Source organism: Homalodisca vitripennis, chromosome 7 (genome assembly GCF_021130785.1).
Source record: "Homalodisca vitripennis isolate AUS2020 chromosome 7, UT_GWSS_2.1, whole genome shotgun sequence".
Taxonomy (NCBI): domain Eukaryota; kingdom Metazoa; phylum Arthropoda; class Insecta; order Hemiptera; family Cicadellidae; genus Homalodisca; species Homalodisca vitripennis.
Window position 1 is genome coordinate 21,188,872 of NC_060213.1, and position 26,470 is coordinate 21,215,341.

Sequence of the window (26,470 nt, forward strand, 5' to 3'; positions counted from 1 at the left end):
GCTACACTTACAAGTGTAATTAAAATTTGTGCACACTCTGTATAGAAATAAGTTATACCGCAATACCTGATTACGGTTATTGGCTACACTTACAAGTGTAATTAAAATTTGTGCACACTCTGTATAGAAATAAGTTATACCGCAATACCTGATTACGGTTATTGGCTATACTTACAAGTGTAATTTAAAATTTGTGCACACTCTGTATAGAAATAAGTTATACCGCAATACCTGATTACGGTTATTGGCTACACTTACAAGTGTAATTAAAATTTGTGCACACTCTGTATAGAAATAAGTTATACCGCAATACCTGATTACGGTTATTGGCTACACTTACAAGTGTAATTAAAATTTGTGCACACTCTGTATAGAAATAAGTTATACCGCAATACCTGATTACGGTTATTGGCTACACTTACAAGTGTAATTAAAATTTGTGCACACTCTGTATAGAAATAAGTTATACCGCAATACCTGATTACGGTTATTGGCTACACTTACAAGTGTAATTAAAATTTGTGCACACTCTGTATAGAAATAAGTTATACCGCAATACCTGATTACGGTTATTGGCTACACTTACAAGTGTAATTAAAATTTGTGCACACTCTGTATAGAAATAAGTTATACCGCAATACCTGATTACGGTTATTGGCTATACTTACAAGTGTAATTAAAATTTGTGCACACTCTGTATATAAAATAAGTTATACCGCAAATACTGATTACGGTTATTGGCTACACTTACAAGTGTAATTAAAATTTGTGCACACTCTGATTATGAAATAAGTTATACCGCAATACCTGATTACGGTCATTGGCTACACTTACAAGTGTTAATTAAAAATTTGTGCACACTCTGTATAGAAATAAGTTATACCGCAATACCTGATTACGGTTGTTGGCTACACTTACAAGTGTAATTAAAATTTGTGCACACTCTGGTATAGAAATAAGTTATACCGCAATACCTGATTACGTCATTGGCTACACTTACAAGATAATTAAAATTTCAAATAAATAATTTGAGTTGTTACTTTAAATACTGTGAATACGAAACACATGTTTGAGTAAAATCTCGTCATTTTGAGCTACAGGTAGAGGTTACAAGAGTAATGATATTTCACACTTTAACAATTGGCTTTGGCAATTTCCAAACTTGACTGTTATGTAATCTGACATATGTAAATTGAGATACTCAATTTTCCACCGTGTATCTCAATCGCTGTTATTGTGTGTGCACAATGAATAACAAAGGATTCAGATTCCTTTGACCAATCCATAAGGGACTGTTTATGCTTGGATAACATGATAACTATAACTATAGCACGAAATCGTAATTAGTTGTACCAAGACAAGAACTGCCACAACTTAAGGGGAGCTACAAAACGTAGAGATGGCATCGCCTCCATTAGCATATCTATTAGTTTGTAGAGTCTGTTACCAGCCTGATCCTAGTCAGGTATTTCATAGTAAATCATTTTGTTTTGTGATAACCTAATTATACCGCTATATACATTAATACCGTGCTATCCCACATGTAGCTTCCTTCCACCCTGAGGACCTGTCGCGTTCGAAAAAGAAATTTGCTATTCGCGGTACCTAATTAATAGTATTTTGTGGTGGCACAAAAATCTCAGTTGTTCTTTGATATAAAATACTACTACACTTTCAGTAATCGGTGCAGCAAGTCTCGGGTGCTTTACATTCTCGACATCTTGAAATGATATATGTATTTTCATTGGGCAGTAGAGTCACAGCAATGGTTCTTTAATCCAAACTTGCTTTACAGGAAGCGGACCACAATACGAGGAGAACTTTCAGTGCTTTTTTATGCAATGAATAGAAGCACGTCAACATTTCTTAGGGTTTCAGGTACTTTTGTTGTTTTTCGTCTACTTTTATGAATCAGTCTTTATGAATGACCAATGCGCTACACACACGCTGCAGAAACACCTCCCGTGTCAGAGTAGCTCGAAGCAGTGAGCTCATGCCTTGTTGTAATAACAGAGCTCGCTGGCAATCTTCTACACTTCCGTTAACACTTCAAGGTCAGTCGTGGCTCGCTGCAGAGCCGGCGAGTCTATTACCACAACCGTGGATCCCCGTAATAAGTGACTTAGTAATAAGAATTTATACAGAGGTTCCGGCTTATGTAACGAGGTACGAACCTGTTTTGTAAATTACCTTAAATTGTGCGAGACTCATTACTTCGAGCTGCTCAATGCGTTATTTAATTTGAACACAAAGTCCATCTTCAGCTCTGCCCAAATTGACGGATCAACAGTCCGATTGTTGCGTTGTGCTTACAAACTTGCAGCGTATTGCCAGAGTTTCATTCTGCGATTAGAGCAAACATGTTTTAGATAGATTGTCAGCGTACTGCAATCGCCCTCATAGTAACAATCGCCCGAATTAAAAATGTATTTATTTGTTATAAATGTGTCTATTTTATGGTTTCTAGCAAATATTTATGATGGAGCCACACATACGATCGATAAGTTTTAAAAAACCAAGGAATTGTTTTGGACTCCAAATTTCCCAAACATTGTAAAATTATATCACTGTGAAGATCTGGTTTAGGATTCTCTTTGTCAGGTTTAATCTTAACACACTAGATTTAGTGATTACAACAATTTTACACTTCAAAATCATATCCATTGTTGGCCCTGATCTGAGTGAGCTCATCGTCACCTATTGTATAGAGATGAAGATGATAAATTGCAATAGTTAAAATGTTAAATATTAATAAACGTTTTTTTAACATTAACTATGGAAAATGTCCGAATACGTGTTACCACGTCTAACCATCCATCGCCAATAATAATCTGTATAGAAATAATACCAAAACTGGTTTAAAAAGAATCATATTAAACACATAACATGGAATTTCACAACAATTAGGCAATTCCCTTGACATCTTTGTTTAAGTAGTTGGTGTTAGAAAGCAGCATTAATATTTTAATAATTACAACCCCCATGATATATATATATATATATAACATATTTACTTTTTTTGCTTGGCCATTGTTTACAAATCTATATGTAATAAAAACCATTATGTAGTCAAAACATTTTACAATAATCAGAACTCAATCTAGAAAATTACTAAATTAAGGAAATTAATTGACTTATGATAATAGTTTATTAAACATTAATTTACAGTGCATTCGATGATAAAATAGATGTGTAACACTTTAAAAGTATTCAATCGAAAACATTTCGCCCATCTCCAATCATCCACCCCAGTTCCAAAGAAATAAACTTGTTAGTAGTAGTATTAATCAATTACAGGTTGTGGCAATTTCATTTCGTTTACCCCTAAGTATATCGTAAGTTTTCACGATGTTGATGTCCATGGAATGTTCAGACTCCCAAGACCTTACGTCATCGTGACGTCAAACTCTTTACGTCGGGATTTTTTTCTTTATAAATTCACAACCTGTTTTTCACAGGTGATCGAAGTTCAACGATCAAAACACGATGCTGAACCGGACTTTCCTCAGAGTGATACACTTGCAAATTGCAGGTGATTGGATTGATTTGATCAAACCAGTTTCAGATGTGTCTTAATGCTGTTGTTTACACTCGATTCGTTTTGTATATTTTGTCTAGTGTTAATTTGAGTAAATTATTTTTCAGATACATTTTGTGGAGGGTGATCATCGCTAAGTAGTATTTAAGGTGAGTATTACTTTGTTGCTTATGTTATACTGAATATAATGAAACTACATATACCCTTTTGTGATTTTTTATTGGTAATTCTGTTTTTTCATGGACTCGATTCAGAATCCTAGTTCAGGCACATAACATTTACACTCTAGCAACCGTATATATCGAATGGACCTATTCTGAAGAATTGTTAACCGTTCTTCTCTATATCTTCATGTCATTCAAAGTAAAAGTAATTATTTTATTCATTTCCGTTACTTTTAAACTTGAGCAAATATTCTGACAGGTTTCTCTCAACGTAGACGTCTTTCAGGTCCTGACCGCAATTATTATGCTAAATTTGACGTTTGAGATTTAAAATATCACTTAATTTATTATATTTCCTATCAAGTGAAGAAATATCTTTCGATCTATGAACTTTATATAGCTCATCATCAAACCGTACAGTTTTTAGATCTTATATTTAGCAGAAACTTTTACTTGATGTAATAAGTCTGCAATAATTTTAGAGAGCAATCGCGATTATTGAAGAATTAAAAGTTTAAAAGAGGGTCACAATGTCAAAGCAGAAACGACAATGATTTTGGTTCAAATAATAGAACGAAATCAGCGTTCTTCAATATACCAAATTCCTCTCATTCAACTCAAAATGTCGTTTTCAATCACTTTCACTGCGGCTCTGTGACGAGTACATAGATGAGACAAAATAAAATAGTGTTCCTTATATCATTTTTATGTCTACATAATTATTTTTCAAGAATTAATGGGTTACAACAGAAATTAATGGTTTTAAAAATTTAAATTAAAAAACCACCATAGTATGGTTATAATTAATTTCTCACGGTTGTGCTGGAACACTCTTACCATCTGTTATTACCATTGCCCCACAGAATGTTGTTTAATGATTAAGGTACATTCCTCTCTTAAAGAATTCCCTCTACGTTTTATTATATTTCCCATCTTATAAGTCTTCTCTTTTTGTATGCTACATAGAGATGATTTTAGTCTATGTATTTTAGTGTTATTACAAACCACGGAGTTTTATCGTTTAGTAAATACAATTTGTCAAAATTAATGATGTTATTTATCAATTTTATGTTTAAGTTTTGCTTCTTTTATTAGTTTAAGTACTGTATTATATACGTTCTTTGTATGAAACTTGTTTTTGGCCAAGGAAGAATTGAGAAACACGATATTCCCAGACATTTTCAATTCTCCAGTGATAGAAAAAAACGGTAAATCTACAATCTGCAATATAATCTCTTCATCAGGTTGATGACCAACCAAACATATAAGTACAATCTAATTTTCACTCTATGACTTTTAATGCTATTAATAAAAGAAAAAACATTAATTTTTGAAACAGAACTAGGGAACACAGGTCTTAGTTACAAGAAAGTTTTTTCTCCTTATTTCCTGTTCTAAAATAAATACGAGAATAGTTATAAATACCCTTCAGTAAGTATTAACGTTTGTGTCTTATCAATATATTGTATTTACTGCTGTAAGTTATATTTGAGACTTGCTTCTTTTATGATTTACGCAATTTATTTACACACCAGATGAGTCATCAAATCTGCAAATAAATAATATTAATGAAGGAAGCGGTTTAAATACTTCAACATTTCTCAAAGATGTTGGTACTCCTAAACCATGCATTACAGGCTCCACTCCTTTTCTTACAGAGGCCTTATTACAATATACACAAATTTAAAAATTAATATTTTCCCAAAATCCATGAAACTGCAGGGTGTGAAATGCCCCATGTCAGAGTAAGACAAGCCGCAATCCTCACCCGTGAGCGAGGTGACCTTGAGACGAAATAACCCGAGAAGCGGTTTAGCCGGCCTCTATTAATTCATCTACTGCCATTGAACCGTCCGCCCCAGTGATCGTTCTTGATGTCCTCGTACTCTCGGGTCATTGTGGCATGGGGAGGATATCACCTAGGTTGTTAAATTAGGATTTAAATCATCGGACGAGAAAGCAGGAACCATAATCTGGTATTGAACTATCTATGTTCTGATACAAAAACTAAGGTGACCAGCAGTTTTCGATTACACAATAGACTCAATAGTTCAATGTTACTAGAGACTTCTCTGGTAGAGAACTATGTTAAATCCGATAGCATTCCATCATAACCTCGTATGCATCATCTGAACTGTAAAAAGTTTTACCATTAAAGCACAAGCGAGCTGAGAGCCGAGCATACCTTTCATATAAGATATCGAACCCCAATATTTTGTTACTGTTTAGTGATTTACATGCTAGCTGATTGTTGCGGCAATTTATTGATCAGTAAATTGGGTTTGATCCAGTGCATTTATCAAGCAAGACCACAAATTTCTCAGTACCTGTTTTCTGGTGAATCTTGCAATAAAGTAAGGCTCGTCGCTCGGTTTGGGATCGGAAATTTGTCAATATCCTCTCATCTTATCATCGTAACTTCCTTCAAAAAATGTAGCTTTGGAAAGTTTTACATGCTGGATGGTAGGTATGTGCGGATTACACTATGTTATGTCCCATTCACTATTACCACGATTCACATTTAAAGATTACCGTACGTAAAGAACGTTAGAACATTTCTCTTCTTGGAGTATGACTCGAGGAATTTTAATGGGAAATTTTAAACAGAGTTTACTGCGACTCCAACCCTAAACATGTGTAGTGCTCAACCCATGAGATTGGGCCATTTATTCAATAATAGCCGGTAGGATGACGGGATATCTTGACCTCATAAAACGTCCACTAAGTCCATACCGGGATAATTTGGCATCCTCTCTCAACCAGCCAGTATTCAATGAAAATAATATTAAATAATCGCTACGAAATGATAGACATGATCTCTAAGCACAGTGTACCATCCATTATTGTTGTTTTCTACACATAACGTAGCTAAGGAAGGAACGGTTGATTCGATAGAATGTTAGGTATAGCTCCAGTTCACCTTCCTTTTATTATAGCGTCTGGTATCTGGCGCTGTCTCATAAACATATGTATATATATATATATATATATATATATATATATATATATTCATTCATATATAATCATTCGGTATAGTAGATGGGTGAGTTTGTCAATGATAAAGTCAATAGCTAAGTTTACCTTACAGGTCTCGTCATTGTGAACTTACAGTAAGAAGGTATGAACTCGTTGTTCAAAATAAAACATTGAGAATAGATCGACAATATTCTAATAAAATGTTACATATACAGTTTGATAGAGTCATTTGAAATGTACAATGAACTTGTTGAAAACTATACAATTGACAGACCACAAACCATTCGGTGATAATAATCTATATTTGTCATGGATCGATGTATTTATAAGATAATATAGTAAAATTGCGCCACGACAAATGTCCGAAATCATATTATCCTTTCAAACGATGCAATGTCAATAATAAACTGAAAACAAAAAAAAACTATAGAGTGAGACTCAATGTTATCCCTCAATTTTAAAACAGCATTTAGGTTGCCTACCTCAAACGCACTATTTAATATTAGCTTCTAGGACCGAACTACGAAACATTCTGCCAGACAGAAGGATCAGTCTTACCAGACCCGATGGCAAGGAATCTCGATCTGGAGACCTTGAGTCCCAGACCTCAACCCGTGTTGGGTTCTTGTGTGTATTTTTCATGGTAAAGGGAAAGCATCTTTCCATCACCATCAGAAAGCATTGTTGATACCAGTAATACATTAGAGAAACTACCAAGCGTCTAGAATCTTTGTATAAAAGTCTAGTGAAGCAAGGTACAGTAATAACTATGCAATATTCTGTTACAAAGGACGCCCACATTTAAAATTTCTGATAGTATCTGTGTGAGAGAAGCCTTTTGATGAATAATGTTCTTTTATCTCAGAACTACTTGTCGTATGTGTATAAGCTAAATTTATGCTGTTCAAAGTCGTGAATATTAAAAAGTTTATACATGAACGATTTAGATTTAGTACAAACACGGTTTCAGGTAGTCAGTCAATGAGCTTTTTACATTGTTTCTAAGTAACTATAAATAACTGAGATGTATATTCGAAATGTTTTAACTTTAAAGGATCCCGTAATAAATCTGCCACATAATGTTCTCCTTTATTATTAAACCTGTACTTGTATTTTTTTAATTGCATAAGAATAAAGAGGTTTGGTTCATTGAGTAAATTACTTTTGATTTAATTCGTCGGTAGTCTCAGATATCACTTTTAGTATGAAGAAACACATTTCTTGGGTTTACTGATGGTAAAATTCATTGTTTAGTTAACAATAAGAATATTTGTAAAAAAAATGGAATAGTTTGACCATTTATGTAAGTTCCATGATGGCTCGTTTGTTAGGAAATTTAGTTAAATAACGGTTAGAAGGTATGTAAAAACAGATTAGATGCAACAAAATGCTTCGAAGTTTTAGTTTGCGTTTGTCAAAACTAAATTTAAAAGTAAAACATTGTTCATACTTCTAATCTTCTAATTTTAAGATTGTTCTTAAAAAATAAACAAAAATGTAACTATTGAAACTGATTTTACTACTCGATTAGTGAGCCTAAACATACAATTAACCAGGTTTTTAGTACATATTGAAATTTGTAATACTTTTACCGTTTAAATGTTAAAAATCTAAAAATGATTGTTAAACATTTTGTAATGGGTTTTATGACTAACTTCTAAGCTTTCCTGGAAGAAATACGCTCACAATTCGCTCCAAAGACAAGGTCTGGGACGAGGCAGTTGTCAATTATCTGAGTTGATGAGATCTGGTCGCTACCAATCAGCAGAAAGGTGTTCCACACTTGTACTCTTTCTGTTTGTAGCAGGTTATTTGTGCAGTATATTCATCCAAGCAGATAAATACTATCTCACATATAAAACAAAACAATGCTAAACCAATATTAGATTGGGAAATTTCAAACTTATATGATGTAGGTTAGTTGGTTATTTATGATTTGTGTCGTTTTAAAATATTATTGCCTTAAAGGAAAAATCAATGAAACTTATTGCCTTAACGTAAACCAATGTACCTTAATATCATTTTTCTGTAAGAATTATAGGTATTTGATGACATTGTTGACATTGATGAAGATGGATGAATTGAATCTTCAGGAAATTACGCGTTTTATACAAACACGTATATTTCAATACAAATAACTGAAAGTAAAACAGTAAAGAACCCTTAGAAATTACAGTTGTTAGGAAACGTCATCGTTACAACTGTATAAGATAAAAACTGCACCTTAAGGTCTTGACAGCAGATAAAGAGGATAGAATCAGGCATCAAAACGTACAGTAACAATAGTGATTGCAAATGTAAAAAAAACCCTATTACTCAGTCAAATTATCCATCGCGTAGTTATTTAGAATTGTTCATTATTTTAACGGGTTTTTAACATTACACAGTTCAACTATACAAAAAGTACAATTTGTCTTTAAAAAGTGTCATACAAATTTTGTGTTACCATATCATTTCTGTAGTAGAATACGATTAGTAAAAGATGGAGAAACATCGAAATAATCCAAAAGTATTTTTATTAGGACTACTTATTGTTAGTAAGGGCCAGTTAGTTCTGACTTTATATTAGTAAAAGTTGGTTTGTGAAGAATACTAAGTGACTCATAAAACGGTCAAAGCAAACCTATCTTCTAATTAACTGCTGTTACGAACGTACTCGTATAAGTACAAAAAAGACACATAGGCTAAGTTCCATTCTTCAACATTCCTCCCCTTACATATTAGGCATTGATGGATGAAGAAAACACGTTTCAAAGGTACTACTGATACATTTTAACAAAAGCTAAATCAAATATATCTATATTTTTTAGAAATAAAGTATTTTAAATTCTAAAAAGTCATTGTTAGCTGAAATCGAAAATATAAAAATAAAAACTCGTATGTTGTTTTAACATCCTTACAGGATAAAAGCGGAGTCTTTATATTATTATATTATGATTATACGCTGCGTAATCAGACATCCAACGTGCGTTCCCCAGGTAGTGGGGCATTGACAAGGATGATTTATCACGTCAATTGGTGTCAAGTGGTATTGACGATTCTCTGACACTTCCACTGCCTGTTAGTGAGGGACATTTGTCTTTATTATACGCCGCGTAATCAGACCTGCAACATCCGATCTCCAGATGGTGAGACATTGACAAGGATGATCTGTCACGTCAATTGGTGTCAAGTGGTATTGACGATTCTCTGACACTTCCACTGCCTGTTAGTGAGGGACATTTGTCTTTATTATACGCCGCGTAATCAGACCTGCAACATCCGATCTCCAGATGGTGAGACATTGACAAGGATGATCTGTCACGTCAATTGGTGTCAAGTGGTATTGACGATTCTCTGACACTTCTACTGCCTGTTAGTGAGGGACATTTGTCTTTATTAAACGCTGCGAAATCAGACTTGCAGCAAGTGTGCTCCTGTTGCAAGCTTTGTCATTTTAAATATTGGTTATTTATTCATTGTACTAGAATTTGAAAAAACCTCAACGCTTTCCGAATATGCAGAATGGTTAAGAATACTATACCTACGTGTATGTATTCTTTCTTTTATTTCAATTTACTTTAATCGAAAAAACATATATATATATATATATATATATAGGTTATATAAGTTGAATAATCATTTTAGTTTTCCAATTTCAAAGGTAATATTACCTGACAAGCACCAAGGGAACTAAAAGTGTAATGACTGGTTTAAAAGGGGGATTTTTAAATTCGTTATTACATAAAGGCATAATTTAAATTACATAGGTCAAAGTAATTCATCATAAATAGAAACATTACGAATATAATTTATGAGGATTAGATTGTTTGAAAAAATGTACAAACATATTCCACGCATTATGTTGTATTCCGAAATATCATTAATGCAATATAGATAGTACTGTACTTGAAATTGAATGCAAGAGAGCGGTCCCTAATATTAGCATAGAGTTTGTTACAACGGTGTTAACAGTGGTCCAGGTGCACAATCCATTTTAGAAATATTTTATTTCTTTTTATTACGTTTTCAACTTTATCTCTATTCTGACATTTTGAATTAATTTGGCTAAATACTACAAATACTGTGCAATTATTCTGCTATCTGTAATAAAAGAAACGCTTGAAGCATATTAATTCAATTATCATGAATTATCTAACTAATGCACAATATATATTATAGATTTAATACAATATATTTTTGATACGAGTAACCTTTAGTGTCGGATGCAGATTGTTTTTGATTTTGTATTAATGCTCTTTTATATGGTAGGTTATCATGAGACATTCACTATTTAAAACATTTTAATAAAGAAACAAATTAAAAATGTAGCTCATAAACAGAACGTTAGCCAGTGAATATGCACATCTTAACGCTTTTGTTTATTAATGAAATTGAAAACTTTTTGAGAATGACGCTACGTCTTTTTATCCTGTGTATTATGGCACGAATTAAATATATTTTGCACATTTTACACGTTTAAATAGCACCTGAGAATTGAAATATTGGAGAATGAACTAACTTAGATAAGTTAGTCTACAAGTAATTTATAATTAATAAATAAAGGTAGTTATTATTAATTACTAAATAGGGGGCGGATGTGGGGATAGGACCCGCCATTAACCCGACGCTGAACAGCGGCGGTATGCCGGACCTTACGGTTGAGAAGTGATATTCAAAACGGCCCTCTTATATCTTAACTGGCCGTTTATATTCATGAGAGCTTCTACACTGAAATAGATGCGTTCCCGGCCCTGAAATAGGATCATATATTTACACTTTAGTAAGATAAATAAGTCAGTTGTTTTAGCGGTTTATCCCTTCCCTTTACGCACACATTTTTCTAAATGTTTAAATATGCCGTCCTTTCACGGGGGGTTGTGCCTGGACACCATGACAGTAAGAATTATAGCCATGTGAAGCTGGAATCTGAGCACATTTTTAACACAAACAAGGACAATGGATTAGGCCTACCATTTAATTTTTTATAGGAAGTATACAAGATGGCTTTAAGAAGTTGTTTTTTAGTAGCTGATGACGTGAAAATGACATAACTAATAAGGATGTGGCACTTTAATATCACTCTATAACTTAAGTCATGTTAATAAAATAAGGGAAATAACTTTTAAAATATCGGGTAATGCAAGTAGTTCATAGCTTGTCTCCAGCTATGTGTATTATAGGCCACATTTCAGCATGTTCCCAAATGTATTTCTCATATAATTCCTTGTAAATTAAAATAAATCTCTCCTTTAATAATTTAGGATATATATTTTAAGGAAATAGTAAATTTATAACATATTTTTATTTCAAACAAAGTAGCGCAATCAAACACAGATTATGTTTTCTGGGGTTTAGAAATTTTAAATTGATCACAGCAAATATATTGAAATATGGTAACTATTGAAATCCACCCTCACTACATTTTACAATATCATTTAGGTTATTTCAGTTCAACCTAGACCAAAATATTAAACTGTATGCATTTTAATGGACCTTAGGTTTTGTTTGATAGCTAGGTTAGATAAACCTAAAATAACTTTTCGGAAAGGTTTTCTTTGAACTTTCTGAGCACGGAGACATGTATTTATTACAATTAAGTATTTTATCACTATACAATATTTTTATTTCTAAAACTTAACAAAACTAATTGAATTACATTTATTCAGTTTTGTGTTCATAGCTGAAGTAGGTGTCAATATGGACTACCAAATATTTTTCACAGAATTGTATAACATTGTGTATTATAAACGCTCATCTAGATTTGTTTACTAATTAACCACTATATTGACAATTCTTATTTATAGATTAGGTATAGCGTCTTATTATTATTTGTTATATAAATACAACGTACAAGTAAACCACAGATCGTATCTCATAACAGGCTTCGCTGAGAATTGAGGCAAAATGACAAGATAGCAAGTCATTGCATTACACTAGACGTGCCACATGTTAAAAGGTCATATGATTATATTCAGTTTGTTCATGTATTATTGTTAGATTTCTTGTTGCCATCATGGCTATACATGACACATGTAAGTATGTTCGCTGACGCTCAGCCATCAAATGTTAAAAGCTCGTCTGATTATATTCAGTTTGTTTATGTATTATTGTTAGATTTCTTGTTGCCATCATGGCTATACATGACACATGTAAGTATGTTCGCTGACGCTCAGCCATCACATGTTAAAAGCTCGTGTGATTATATTCAGTTTGTTTATGTATTGTTGTTAGATTTCTTGTTGCCATCATGGCTATACATGACACATGTAAGTATGTTCGCTGACGCTCAGCCATCACATGTTAAAAGCTCGTGTGATTATATTCAGTTTGTTTATGTATTATTGTTAGATTTATTGTTGCCATAATGGCTATACATGACACATGTAAGTATGTTCGCTGAAGCTCAGCCATCACATGTTAAAAGCTCGTGTGATGATATTCAGTTTTTTTTTATATATTATTGTTAGATTTCTTGTTGCCATCATGGCTATACATGACACATGTAAGTATGTTCGCTGACGCTCAGCCATCACATGTTAAAAGCTCGTGTGATTATATTCAGTTTGTTTATGTATTATTGTTAGATTTCTTGTTGCCATCATGGCTATACATAAGACACATGTAAATATGTTCGCTGACGCTCAGCCATCACTATCATCGAACTCGTTACCACAAGTAGTTTTTTCTCGAGATAACGTGCGGACAGACAGACAGACATACCGGTGACAAAGAATAAATACGGGTACAGGTTCAGCACCTCGAGTGTCAGGCATCGCCATCACTCAGCCAATAAATTTTACTGGTGGTATTATAAATACCCTATTGATTTATATTTTTTTGCTACTTTTAAGTCATTTTCTTAAGTGAGGAGCCCACAAAGCAGAGAGATAAATCACTTGAGTCACACCTGGCAGGGGACCAGACAATCGTGCGTGCTTGTGAAGATTGTTCACATCCAACAGGCTTTAACTTTGGTCTTCCTAAAATGTGATTACCGCAGCCGTACAGTGTTTCTTGTTCTGTAAGGTACAATGACACATGGATCTCCATTTATTGTTTAACACAGATTTATTTACACATCCAACAGGCTTTAACTTTGGTCTAACTAAATGTGATTACCGCAGCCGTACAGTGTTTCTTGTTCTGTAAGGTACAATGACACATGGATCTCCATTTATTGTTTAACACAGATTTATTTAAACATCCAACAGGCTTTAACTTTGGTCTAGCTAAATGTGATTACCGCAGCCGTACAGTGTTTCTTGTTCTGTAAGGTACAATGACACATGGATCTCCATTTATTGTTTAACACAGATTTATTTACACATCCAACAGGCTTTAACTTTGGTCTTCCTAAAATGTGATTACCGCAGCCGTACAGTGTTTCAATATCACTCGAGACACACCTGGCAGGAGACCATGACACATGGATCTCCATTTATTGTTTAACACAGATTTATTTACACATCCAACAGGCTTTAACTTTGGTCTAGCTAAATGTGATTACCGCAGCCGTACAGTGTTTCTTGTTATGTAAGGTACAATGACACATGGATCTCCATTTATTGTTTAACACAGATTTATTTACACATCCAACAGGCTTTAACTTTGGTCTAGCTAAATGTGATTACCGCAGCCGTACAGTGTTTCTTGTTCTGTAAGGTACAATGACACATGGATCTCCATTTATTGTTTAACACAGATTTATTTACACATCCAACAGGCTTTAACTTTGGTCTTCCTAAAATGTGATTACCGCAGCCGTACAGTGTTTCTTGTTCTGTAAGGTACAATGACACATGGATCTCCATTTATTGTTTAACACAGATTTATTTACACATCCAACAGGCTTTAACTTTGGTCTAGCTAAATGTGATTACCGCAGCCGTACAGTGTTTCTTGTTCTGTAAGGTACAATGACACATGGATCTCCATTTATTGTTTAACACAGATTTATTTACACATCCAACAGGCTTTAACTTTGGTCTAGCTAAATGTGATTACCGCAGCCGTACAGTGTTTCTTGTTATGTAAGGTACAACGACACATTGATCTCAATTTATTGTTTTACTCAGATTTATTTACACATCCAACAGGCTTTAACTTTGGTCTTGCTAAATGTGATTACTATAACCCTACAGTGTTTCTTGTTCTGTAAGGTACAATGGCACATGGATCTCCATTTATTGTTTTACTCAGATTTATTTTCACGTCCGACGGAACTAATTTTTGTATTTAACGTAATAAGGCAAGAAGTTAGTAGTACCGTACAGTTAACGTTACGTTGTTTAATACATGAACAGAAAAAACAAAACAACTAGGAAACATTTCGTGCAATATAATTATGGGTAATAAAAAGAAAAGAATATATAATTCCTGAAGTACAATTTAATTTGTATTTGATATATTTTAATAATTATAAAAATAATATATCAAACTAATGTAGTATAACAAAGTATGATTCAACGTCAATATTGGTTTTAAATCCAAATCATTATATTACTTACAGAGGTTAGTCGTATTCAAATAACGATAATCGCGGTAGTACTAAGTAGTATAGCCATGGTACCCTACTGTTTCTGTCTTGCTGTATTCCTTCAGAAGGACGCGCGGACGTGGACTCCAGACTCCAGGACTCATGTCTGTACTAGTGTCAGATCTCACACGCTGCCCTGAGTGGAAAGTCGCATTATAGTGTAGAACGTTTATAAATTATACATTCATAATTTGATAACGTTTCCTAAGGGGAATTTTAACGGTTATAATTTTTATTCCTTAATGTTGATTAATACTTAACCGTGTTAAATTAACTCTATGATCATATAGTATACGACAATTTTTTATACCTTAATCTATATCCACACATATCAAATATAAAATTTTATAACTCACTAGTAATCAGTAAATTTGTGCAAAATAAATTTACTTTAATGATTATGCATATTAAAAAAATAATTATTATAAAAGGAAATACTACTATTGTGTTGAGGTTTTAGACGAATTATTATTTATTAAAAAAATACTAAGCAGTCCGTATCTAACAAGAGACAAAAAATGAAATGGAAAAATCAAAAATGGAGAGGGGTTTTAAATAATTATATTTAAATTACAATGAATTCCGTAGATTCAGTTAATTAAATAATAATTCATTACTACTGGTTTATGCGTATAATATAATACTTTTCATAGGCATTTTACTTGTCATTAACTCAATTCTCACAATTTTAAGGGCTATTTAAAGATTTTTAATTAAATTTACACTTGGACTTGAGGTAATAAAGCAAGGGGATCCTATTATCAAGGCCAATTTGTTGAAGGGTATAATGGAAAACTGCGAGTCGATTCCAAGCCTCTGAGATAATATCGTAGGAAAACACTCCTTGGTTCAACATCAGGCCACACTGTGTTACGCTAGCTTACAACATTCCGCTTTAGTAACATATTGAACAGATAAATTAGTGCACTTTAAACTCTTCACGCCGTATTTATAAAAATAACAAGAATACTGTAATGTGTCTTTTAATTGCATAAAATCCAAAGTTTAATCGACGTAAATAAATATATAGTGTGTTTAAGCTATATATTTCTACGTTACAAGTCAATAAATTCAATGTCTGAAACTTTAAAGTGATGAAAATAAATGAACTGGAAAGTTTCTAAACTGCGTTGAAAATGATAGCAATAGTGAAACTGCAAGAGCTTTGACTGACTTCATTTCTCATTATATATAAAATAGCAATACTGTCAGTATTTCCAAAAATGATGAGCTCATATTTCATGTGGGGTGAGATCGATCTTTCGGACGATAATACTCATAACTTGAGTTATTTTCAACAAACTTTAGCGAAATCAATTTTATTTGAATGAATAGTATTTCTTTAAGTATTCGTTATGAAATTGAACTGCTACTTAATTTTAGACAGATGGGAATATCTCCGAGCAGGATTCCGGCCGCAATGAACGTTTCTAACTCTAAACCTACAAATTGTTTAATTACTAAGCAAGCAATAGATAGGTAACAACAACAGTAACGTTTTTCATTTCTACTTATGTTCATTAAATTCGTATGAACATATCACTATATTTCAGAGAAACGGGACACTAGCAAGAAATAAACAGCAAGAGAGTAGTAGTACGCCACACCACTTGTCGTATAACAGGCTTCGCTACGGTGGATGTCAAATTTCATATTTATAGCTCATTTCATTCTTGAGATGTCCTGCGCAGTCAGCCTCCTGGTCTATAAGCTTCAATTACGCTCAGCCAAACTCCATGGTTGGACATGCACTATCTTAGAATACATACACGGTCAAGTGGAAATTAAGGTTCATGTAAAGTCTGCACAGAATGTTCAACACATCTGACAATATGATACATTGATATTTTGTTTATTGAGTTGGTTCATAGCAGTTTTGAAATAATAAACGTGTCTGTGAGATGCGGAGTTTACTACAACGCAAGAGCTCGCTGAAAATGGAGTATTGTGACCGACTTGTGCCATTAATTTTCGCCTCTATTATTTTTTCTATAACGGTATGAATAAGCTGCATGTATTAATATGTCACTTAGTAAAATTTCAAATAGTTGAACTCAGATTTTTTATACATTTATATATTCAGCTATATTCTACTTGCCTTCATTACCACACATGAGGCGATGGGAAAGTATTTGCTAACGCTCAACCAAATCACATGGAGCAACATGTACCATCACCGAACTCAGTGTATAATTTTTAAAAATGAAGCATCATGCAAAATCTAAAGTCTGTGGATTAGTTTATTCTCGAGAGAAAGATATAAATGAAGTTTTTGTAGAGTCCCAGAAGTGATAGGCTTCGCTAACACGCAACCAAATCACATGGAGTAAAAATGTACCATCATCGAACTAAGTGTGTAATTTATAAAAATGAAGCATCATGCAAAATCTAAAGTCTGGTGGATAGTTTTATTCTCGAGAGAAAGATATAAATGAAGTTTTTGTAGAGTCCCGGAAGTGATAGGCTTCGCTAACACTCAACCAAATCACATGGAGTAAAATGTACCATCATCGAACTCAGTGTGTAATTTATAAAAATGAAGCATCATGCAAAATCTAAAGTCTGTGGATTAGTTTATTCTCGAGAGAAAGATATAAATGAAGTTTTTTTGTAGAGTCCCGGAAGTAATAGGGCTTCGCTAAACACTCAACCAAATCACATGGAGTAAAATGTACCACCATCGAACTCAGTGTATAATTTATAAAAATGTAGCATCATGCAAAATCTAAAGTCTGTGGATTAGTTTATTCTCGAGAGAAAGATATAAATGAATTTTTTGTAGAGTCTCGGAAGTAATAGGCTTCGCTAACACTCAACCAAATCATCTGGCGTAACATGTACCATCATCGAACTCTGTATCATTTATAAAAATGAAGCATCATGCAAAATCTAAAGTCTGTGGATTAGTTTATTCTCGAGAGAAAGATATAAATGAAGTTTTTGTAGAGTCCCGGAAGTGATAGGCTTCGCTAACACACTCAACTAAATCATATGGCGTAACATGTACCATCATCGAACTCAGTGTATAATTTATAAAAATGAAGCATCATGCAAAAATCTAAAGTCTGTGGATTAGTTTATTCTCGAGAGAAAGATATAAATGAAGTTTTTGTAGAGTCCCAGAAGTGATAGGCTTCGCTAACACTCAACCAAATCATATGGCGTAACATGTACCATCATCGAACTCAGTGTATAATTTATAAAAATGAAGCATCATGCAAAATCTAAAGTCTGTGGATTAGTTTTATTCTCGAAAGAAAGATATAAATGAAGTTTTTGTAGAGTCCCGGAAGTGATAGGCTTCGCTAACACTCAACCAAATCATCTGGCGTAACATGTACCATCATCGAACTCAGTGTATAATTTATAAAAATGAAGCATCATGCAAAATCTAAAGTCTGTGGATTAGTTTATTCTCGAGAGAAAGATATAAATGAATTTTTTTTTGTAGAGTCTCGGAAGTAATAGGCTTCGCTAACACTCAACCAAATCATCCGGCGTAACATGTACCATCATCGAACTCTGTATCATTTATAAAAATGAAGCATCATGCAAAAATCTAAAGTCTGTGGATTAGTTTTATTCTCGAGAGAAAGATATAAATGAAGTTTTTTGTAGAGTCCCGGAAGTGATAGGCTTCGCTAACACTCAACTAAATCATATGGCGTAACATGTACCATCATCGAACTCAGTGTATAATTTATAAAAATGAAGCATCATGCAAAATCTAAAAGTCTGTGGATTAGTTTATTCTCGAGAGAAAGATATAAATTTTAAGTTTTTGTAGAGTCCCAGAAGTGATAGGCTTCGCTAACACGCAACCAAATCACATGGAGTAAAATGTACCATCATCGAACTCACTGTGTAATTTATAAAAATGAAGCATCATGCAAAATCTAAAGTCTGTGGATTAGTTTATTTCTCGAGAGAAAGATATAAATGAAGTTTTTGTAGAGTCCCGGAAGTGATAGGCTCGCTTAACACTCAACCAAATCACATGGAGTAACATGATACCATCATCGAACTCAGTGTATATTTTTAAAAAATGAAGCATCATGCAAAATCTAAAGTCTGTGGATTAGTTTATTCTCGAGAGAAAGATATAAATAAGTTTTGTAGAGTCCCAGAAGTGATAGGCTTCGCTAACACGCAACCAAATCACATGGAGTAAAATGTACCATCATCGAACTCAGTGTGTAATTTATAAAAATGAAGCATCATGCAAAATCTAATGTCTGTGGATTAGTTTATTCTCGAGAGAAAGATATAAATGAAGTTTTTTAGAGTCCCGGAAGTGATAGGCTTTCGCTAACACTCAACCAAATCACATGAGTAACATGTACCATCATCGAACTCAGTGTATAATTTATAAAAATGAAGCATCATGCAAAATCTAAAGTTTGTGGATTAGTTTATTCTCGAGATAAAGATATAAATGAAGTTTTTGTAGAGTCCCGGAAGTGATAGTCTTCGTTAACCCTTAGCAAATTATAGGGTTTAAATAAGATTTCTTAAATAAGTATCTAGATTCCAAGCACGAGCTGGCCTGCCACTTTAAGCCATCGCAGTTCTCTGTGAAGTTTCTCTCGTCTTATTGTTAGTGTGGAAACAGACAAATCAAACGTATCACTCTTTTAATCAATATTTTAGCGTTTTTCATTTATGTGTTGATAGCTAAAATAACATGCGGAATATATTTTAGTTCCAAGATTCTTAATAAAAACTATTTCATTGTGATAAAGTATATTACGACCTTTCTCAAGCAGGTTTCGGAGAAGGGCTCTTGAACACCGGTATCTGTGTAGCAAAGTCGATAACATCCGTATAAACTTTACAACGTAAAAATGTATATAATAAATGCGAAGAATTTTGTGTTAATGTTTTAATTACTCGTAATGAATGATTTTGAGTGAATGGTATATGAACATGTTGGTTGACTGCGAAACCCTCCAGTAGAAGTTGATTCGACCTGCATTGCATCCCAGATTACACGAGAAAGACCGACTTTATAAAATGTAATGTCATAGGGACCACTAACATAGTCTAATATGCCAACGAATCAATATTTAGATTACATTAAAACATTTATAAATGAATAATTTAATATCACAGTAATTTTTTATTTATACAAGCAATTTTATGATGGAATATAAATTCAAAATTAAATAGTTAAAACTGGTACTAAAATTTTAAAAAAACATGCAGATGGCAAACTAGTAACTTGTGGGTAAAACTCTCACTTGTTATTCAATCGCAAATTGGTTGGAATAGTTGTAAAACAATGTTCATAGAACTCTTTAATAAAATAAGTAGAGTATTTTTAACTTAAACAACATATACAAAATACACTGGTAAATAAAGGGAACTTTTTATTGGATTTGGCTTTTTTTAATACAATACAAGAGACATACTTTCCAGGTTAGAGTTAATATCACTACTTTTTAATGTAAATTTTCGTTACAAATTGACATTTCAATCGTTGCAAAATATTTCAAAAGACACATAAAATTGTATCATATTTGAAGAGGGTATTATGTAGACTTATAAGGGTAAGTGTTTTCTTACATATTATGACTGAAGTTTTTAAATGTGGAAGGTTAGGCAATAAAAAGAGTAGCCTTGCAGCAAGCGGGTCTGTAGCCCATACGTCACCTTCTCATATGAAGGGGTGAGTGTATAAAGGAGGTAAGTAACAAAAGTAAGTTCTTGAGTAATTTGTCATTAAAGTTTCATTACTGGAACTTTTTCTTTGATTGACATTTTGGACCAGTTTTTTTTATTCACACTGCTAACTAGTGTATAAATGTTTTCATGTCAACAAGGACTTATTATAATTTTCTTTGGTCGTTAAAAAATTTTAAATTGTAATTACCTCCTTTATCCAAAAATCTTTTTTAAATAAAAAATTAAATTTACAAAACTAAAGGAGGTAAGTGCACTTACTTCCTTTATCTAGGATAAATATTTAAAATGTAAATATTTATTTCTTTGATCAAGGGTTATATACAAAAATACTATAACATGAGTATCAGGTAAACACTTATATTTTGTTTAAAAAAATAGTTGTAAACATACAAAATGCATTTAAGCAGACTTTGTATGTTTGATCATCTTCTTAAGTTGTTTGTTACCCAAACCAATGATGGCTTCATAATACCACTTATCCTTCTCTGGAACGAAGCATATCTGTTCTTTTAGATTGTCTATCTTTTCTTTGGATAGGGATCCAGTGTTTTGAAGATATCTTGGGATGTAAACGTCTTAAGGTAAATGGGATGGGGAATTCTTTTACTTGAGAATACATACCATTTTGAAAGGTATGTAATAATCGTAAGACTCCTTGAAAAGATACGCTCCAAACATTTCCACACGAATTCACTTAATTCCTGTTTTTAAATTAACCTTTTCACTAAGATGATCTTTTTTCCTATTCATTGGTTTCATGTTTTTTATAATATTTTCAGTGTCTCTAAAGTGATACTGCATGTCTATCACAATATTTCTTTTGCTTGATGAAGCAATAACGTCACGATACTCCTCAGAGTATAAATGTTTTGATGCTTCCTCAACCTTTTCTCAATGCGTCCAAAAATGATCGATCCGAATCTAAATACGAATGCCCCAGCTCTGGGAACTTGTGATCTGTAGTTTTGAAGATGCCTTTTCCTACTAGATATTGAAACAAACACACCATCAAAAAGTTTTTATTTTGTCCAGAACATGAGTCTGTCCACAAAATGAGATGATCTTTCCCTTTGAGGGCTGGATCCACTTCGATAGCTCGGAGAAAACAACTAAAAATTTCAGAGCTGCCTCTGGAAGCTTGATTTTCGGTCCATGAGCAGAAGACGGTTTTTTTCTACATTTTGTGTTATTATGTGGATTCCTAAGTTGTAGAACCGCATTTGTCTCAAATAAAAAAGCTTTTGAGGTACTTAGCCTTGGTAGTGGCATAGTCTGTTGTAGATCTAATGAGACGTAGACAGTTTTCTCGGAGTTCCTGGCATATTCCCTATCTACTTTTTGAGAGTCAAAAGCTGATTTGTAGTTTTCAGTGTACTCTTCGTTTGCACTACCTGAATCACAAGAACTACATGTATCACTTTTGGGATAACCAAAAGTGAGATTGAATTCATTATTGAAAATGAATCTGTAAGTTACCTCTTTGATTAGGAATAGTTAATATTTTCCGTCATTTCAGCATTTATCCAGGTAAAGTTTATGCATTCTGGGGATCGAAAGTAGAGGTGAAAGATATTTTTTATGTGTATTGCAATGCCTAGAGTAGTGTGATTCTTCAGCTGGGAAACTGGAAATATGGTTGATGACGAAGCCAACAACTTCAGCGGGTGTCTTGTTGGGTCTGACCGCTGTCAGGTTCACTAGCACTTTTCCCTGATTTTTGGATCAGGTCCACCTTTTTCGTACTTATTCCAAACAACGAAATGAAAGCTCGTTTGCATACGATTGTTTCTCTACCACTACTAGTCACATTTTATTGGTATAATATACCTTTTTATATATTTATATATTATAATATTTACCTTTTAACTTGGTTTCTTCATTTATTTCCTCATTGATGATCGTTTCATCATTCTCAACTTCACTTTTTAGGTTAGTGTCATTATCACCTACTTCTTCTGGTTCAGTTGCTGTTCTTTCAATACTTTCACGATCACTATTGACTTTTAAACCCAAATCTGCTAAAAGCCTCCCTCTAGAAGTCATTGTATTAAAATTTATTACTTATTTCGGTATTACATAAACTAATAACACAACAGTTGTACACGGCTTAACAACCTTTGTTGTCTTCGTCTCATCTGACGTTTAGCAGCTGACAATTGCATGAAGGAGGTATGGTACAATATTTGTTCTCTGTGTTGTGAATGAAGGAGGTAAGTACTATACATAGTAACTTACCTCCTTCATACACTAGCTATCTCAGCTGTTTTTACTCACAGAATGCTGGGAGTAAATGGAAAATATAATGTAGCACTTACCCCCTTCATGCATGTTGATAATTCATTTTCTTAAAAAATGTCACTTACCTCCTTCATACACTCACCCCTTCATATGTTCACTAAACACTTCTCAGTACGGATGGCATTTGACCTAGCGCCACAAGCACTGTATGAATGTATGTAAACATAACCTAAAAACTAATATAAGGTAGACTGACCTTATAGTCTACCTTATATGGACGTAGACTAACCTTATGGAGGTAGTAAGCACCTGCTTTGTCAACTCCATGCTATTCTGGGAATACATAGAGAATGTTATAGAAAACTCTCCGTAATTTTCAGGGGTCAGTGACTACCACGAGTGTTGTGAGATGTTTTATTTATTTTTTATCATTAGTATAAATAACAATACTTAGTTTATTAATTAATAAATAATATAAACAGTAATGAATAGAAGACATGAACAGTAATGAATAGAAGACATGAATTAATATTTCCCACAATTAACACCGTGTAAACTTTCAAATATGTTCAACAACAAACCACAAAAAAACTGTATACTGTATGTTTGCCACGGAAATGGATCAAAATAACACAGAGATCTTCATCTACTTTATAGTTCATATTGCTTACGTTTAATACATATAATAAACTTTGTGGAGGCTGAGATCTCCGCACCGCGCCTAATGCACTGGTGCTTTGTCATATTTTAATTCCTAATTCGTGTTAGCTTGTCTTTAAAAGTTGGAATCACTAAACATTAATAATTAATCTAGTTTTTTATGTATTAAAAGAATAGTGTTATATATCCTTAGAAGCGTTAGACTTGAGTGTTTGGTCTCCCTGCTCTACTCTTTTCAGTTCACATGCATCTGTCTGATAAACATGACAGCAGAAGTACTATCTAGAGACTCGACTGTTGCAGGACCATGACCAGACCACTGCTGGACCACAGGTAGTCGCGGCTGCCATGGACGAGTTTGCTGGACTGGGAGGAGGAGAGTATCCTGCTGCCTCTGGAACTATGTGGATCCAGGAACCAGACGAACCACTCCGACTGGGTTCTGGAGTACCAGAACCGTACGGTGCACTGTCTGGAGCACGCGCCCACGCTGACTGATGGGGCCTACACCCGGGCTCTCGTGCTGGGCGGCATGGCCGTCCTGTCGCTGGTCGGCAACCTCCTCACCATCTACAGCATCCACACTTCCAGGTCGGTGGTTACAGGATACCGTAGATTGGCAGTAGCGAGCGCAGCTGAGTGATAGGGATGATACTGCGAGGCCTCGGCCACTGCAGAGCTATAGTGGCCGCGATGTAAGCGGTGCAGTGTTTCAAATAAAATCGGATTTATTGACACCATTGAAAATTTACATTTTTTGGGTGCAAGTCATAAATACCAAGAATAATATTATAATTTAAGTGACAAATTTAATATATATTTTGTTGATTAGCAGAAAGAAAACTTGAAATCACAGCGCTTCATCAAGGCTGTAGAAGGCCCTCTCAAAGAGACAGAGTCTAACCTCCTCTTGAAAATCACTTTGGAAACTTTTAATATTGGGTGGTAAATGGTTAAATAAAATAGGACCATGATAATAAATTGATTTTCTAGAAGCAGCATAGTAAACATTTCAGTAATTATAAGATATTTATTTCTGGTTGAATAATGGCGATTAAGAACATTAAATATTTTTAAATTTTAAAAGATGAAATTTAATGTGTTATAAATTATTAAAGATGGGAATTTCAAGACTTCGTGTGTTCTAAAGTACACCCTACATAACTATCTTTAGGTCCCAGTCCCCAAACAAAGATAAGAGTCCTCTACTGAAAATTGTCTCTACAAAAATTCTCTCGCCCTCGCCCTCGTCCCTACTGAAAATTCTCTCTACAAAAATTCTCGCCACATTTGAGTGGGTGGTGGAACCCCAAAAATAATCCCATACGTCATCAAGTACTGAAAAAATTACAAAATACGCAAGCTTGATAGCTTCTCTGGAACTAATATAAGTTAGACAGCTCACTGCATAAATTGCAGAACTTATCATTTTGCATAGACTATCTATATTAAAATACTATTTGAGATTACTTTGAATATGAAGACCAATAAAGTTAACAACAGAGGACTTTTGAAGACCATTATTCAAAATTTGGATATGTGAATCATAACCTGGCTTTACGCATGCACGGGGAGGTAACGGTTTGTGTTTTCGATATATTAACCATCCATGTACACTATGAAAGTTACACTATGTAAGAACGAAGATGTTTGTAGGAAAACTTTTATCATATTGTGGTTGTTACAAAGACCAAATATTTGTTTGGAGACTATTTTTTTTTAATTTTGCACATGTAGCAATGGAGTTATATTTTTACCATTTAGTGCATAATAGTTATTTACGGAAAAACCTATTCCAAACCAGGAGCCTCCGATTTTGATGAGTTTAATTTTCTTTCCGTTTACTACATTGAATCTTGAATTTTGTATTTAATCAGTCATTAGTAATAAAGATAGTTAAAGTAGCCTATTTCCTTTGTGTAGTTTTACTCAAAAAAGTTAAACATATAGTTTTTTTTTTAAATAAACATGTGGCATTTTGCATGACTTTCGCCTTTTGCAGACATTCCCGACGACAGCGGCACCAGAGCGCCATGTACTCACTGATCCTGCACCTGTCTGTGGCAGACCTCCTGGTGACCGTGTTTCTGCCTGGGAGGGGAGGCGGTGTGGAGTTACACAGTCGCGTGGCTCGCGGGCAACCTCGCCTGTAAACTCTTCAAGTTCCTCGAGATGTTCAGCCTCTACCTCAGCACCTTCGTCTTGGTCTTGATAGGTGTCGACAGGTAAGGCAATCATTAACTTTCATAGAAGTTATATACTGCATGTCTTATTTCACCAAGCGAAATCATGGCTAAGAAGCCCTTTTTAACACTTAACCTGAGACCAACGGCTTAAAGGTGACTTCGGAACCACCACCAATTGCAGGGGAAGGGGCTGCTTGCAAGGGCAGGATCACTCAGTGGTCACCATCCAAGCAGCAGCCACGCTCGACGTTGCTTGACTCGGTTATCTTCCGATAACCGCCGTAACCGTTACATATCCCATTTGCAACTCTGTTTAGTATTTGAAATGAATGTAAAATGTAAAACAATCAAAGATTTATTGATCTTCTCACTCGATATGATGAATTTTACTTCATTGCTTCTTCGGATAAATCTGCTCTTACATTTACCCCACACAGTATTGATGTTGATTTCACCATACACTTCTAACAAACGCATCATCACTTTACCTTTCAGACGAAATCGG

The 26,470-nt window shown here is 33.9% G+C and overlaps 1 protein-coding gene across 1 annotated transcript in view; it reads left to right on the forward strand.

Moving 5' to 3' along the window:
- The first annotated feature begins 23,082 nt into the window (after positions 1–23,082).
- Positions 23,083–26,470, forward strand: part of LOC124366634 (gonadotropin-releasing hormone II receptor) — an 83,600-nt gene continuing 80,212 nt past the window's right edge. The window contains 4 exon segments of the mRNA XM_046823232.1: positions 23,083–23,091; positions 24,117–24,370; positions 25,782–25,863; positions 25,865–26,004. Of these exon segments, the coding sequence (XP_046679188.1) occupies positions 23,083–23,091; positions 24,117–24,370; positions 25,782–25,863; positions 25,865–26,004 (485 nt within the window).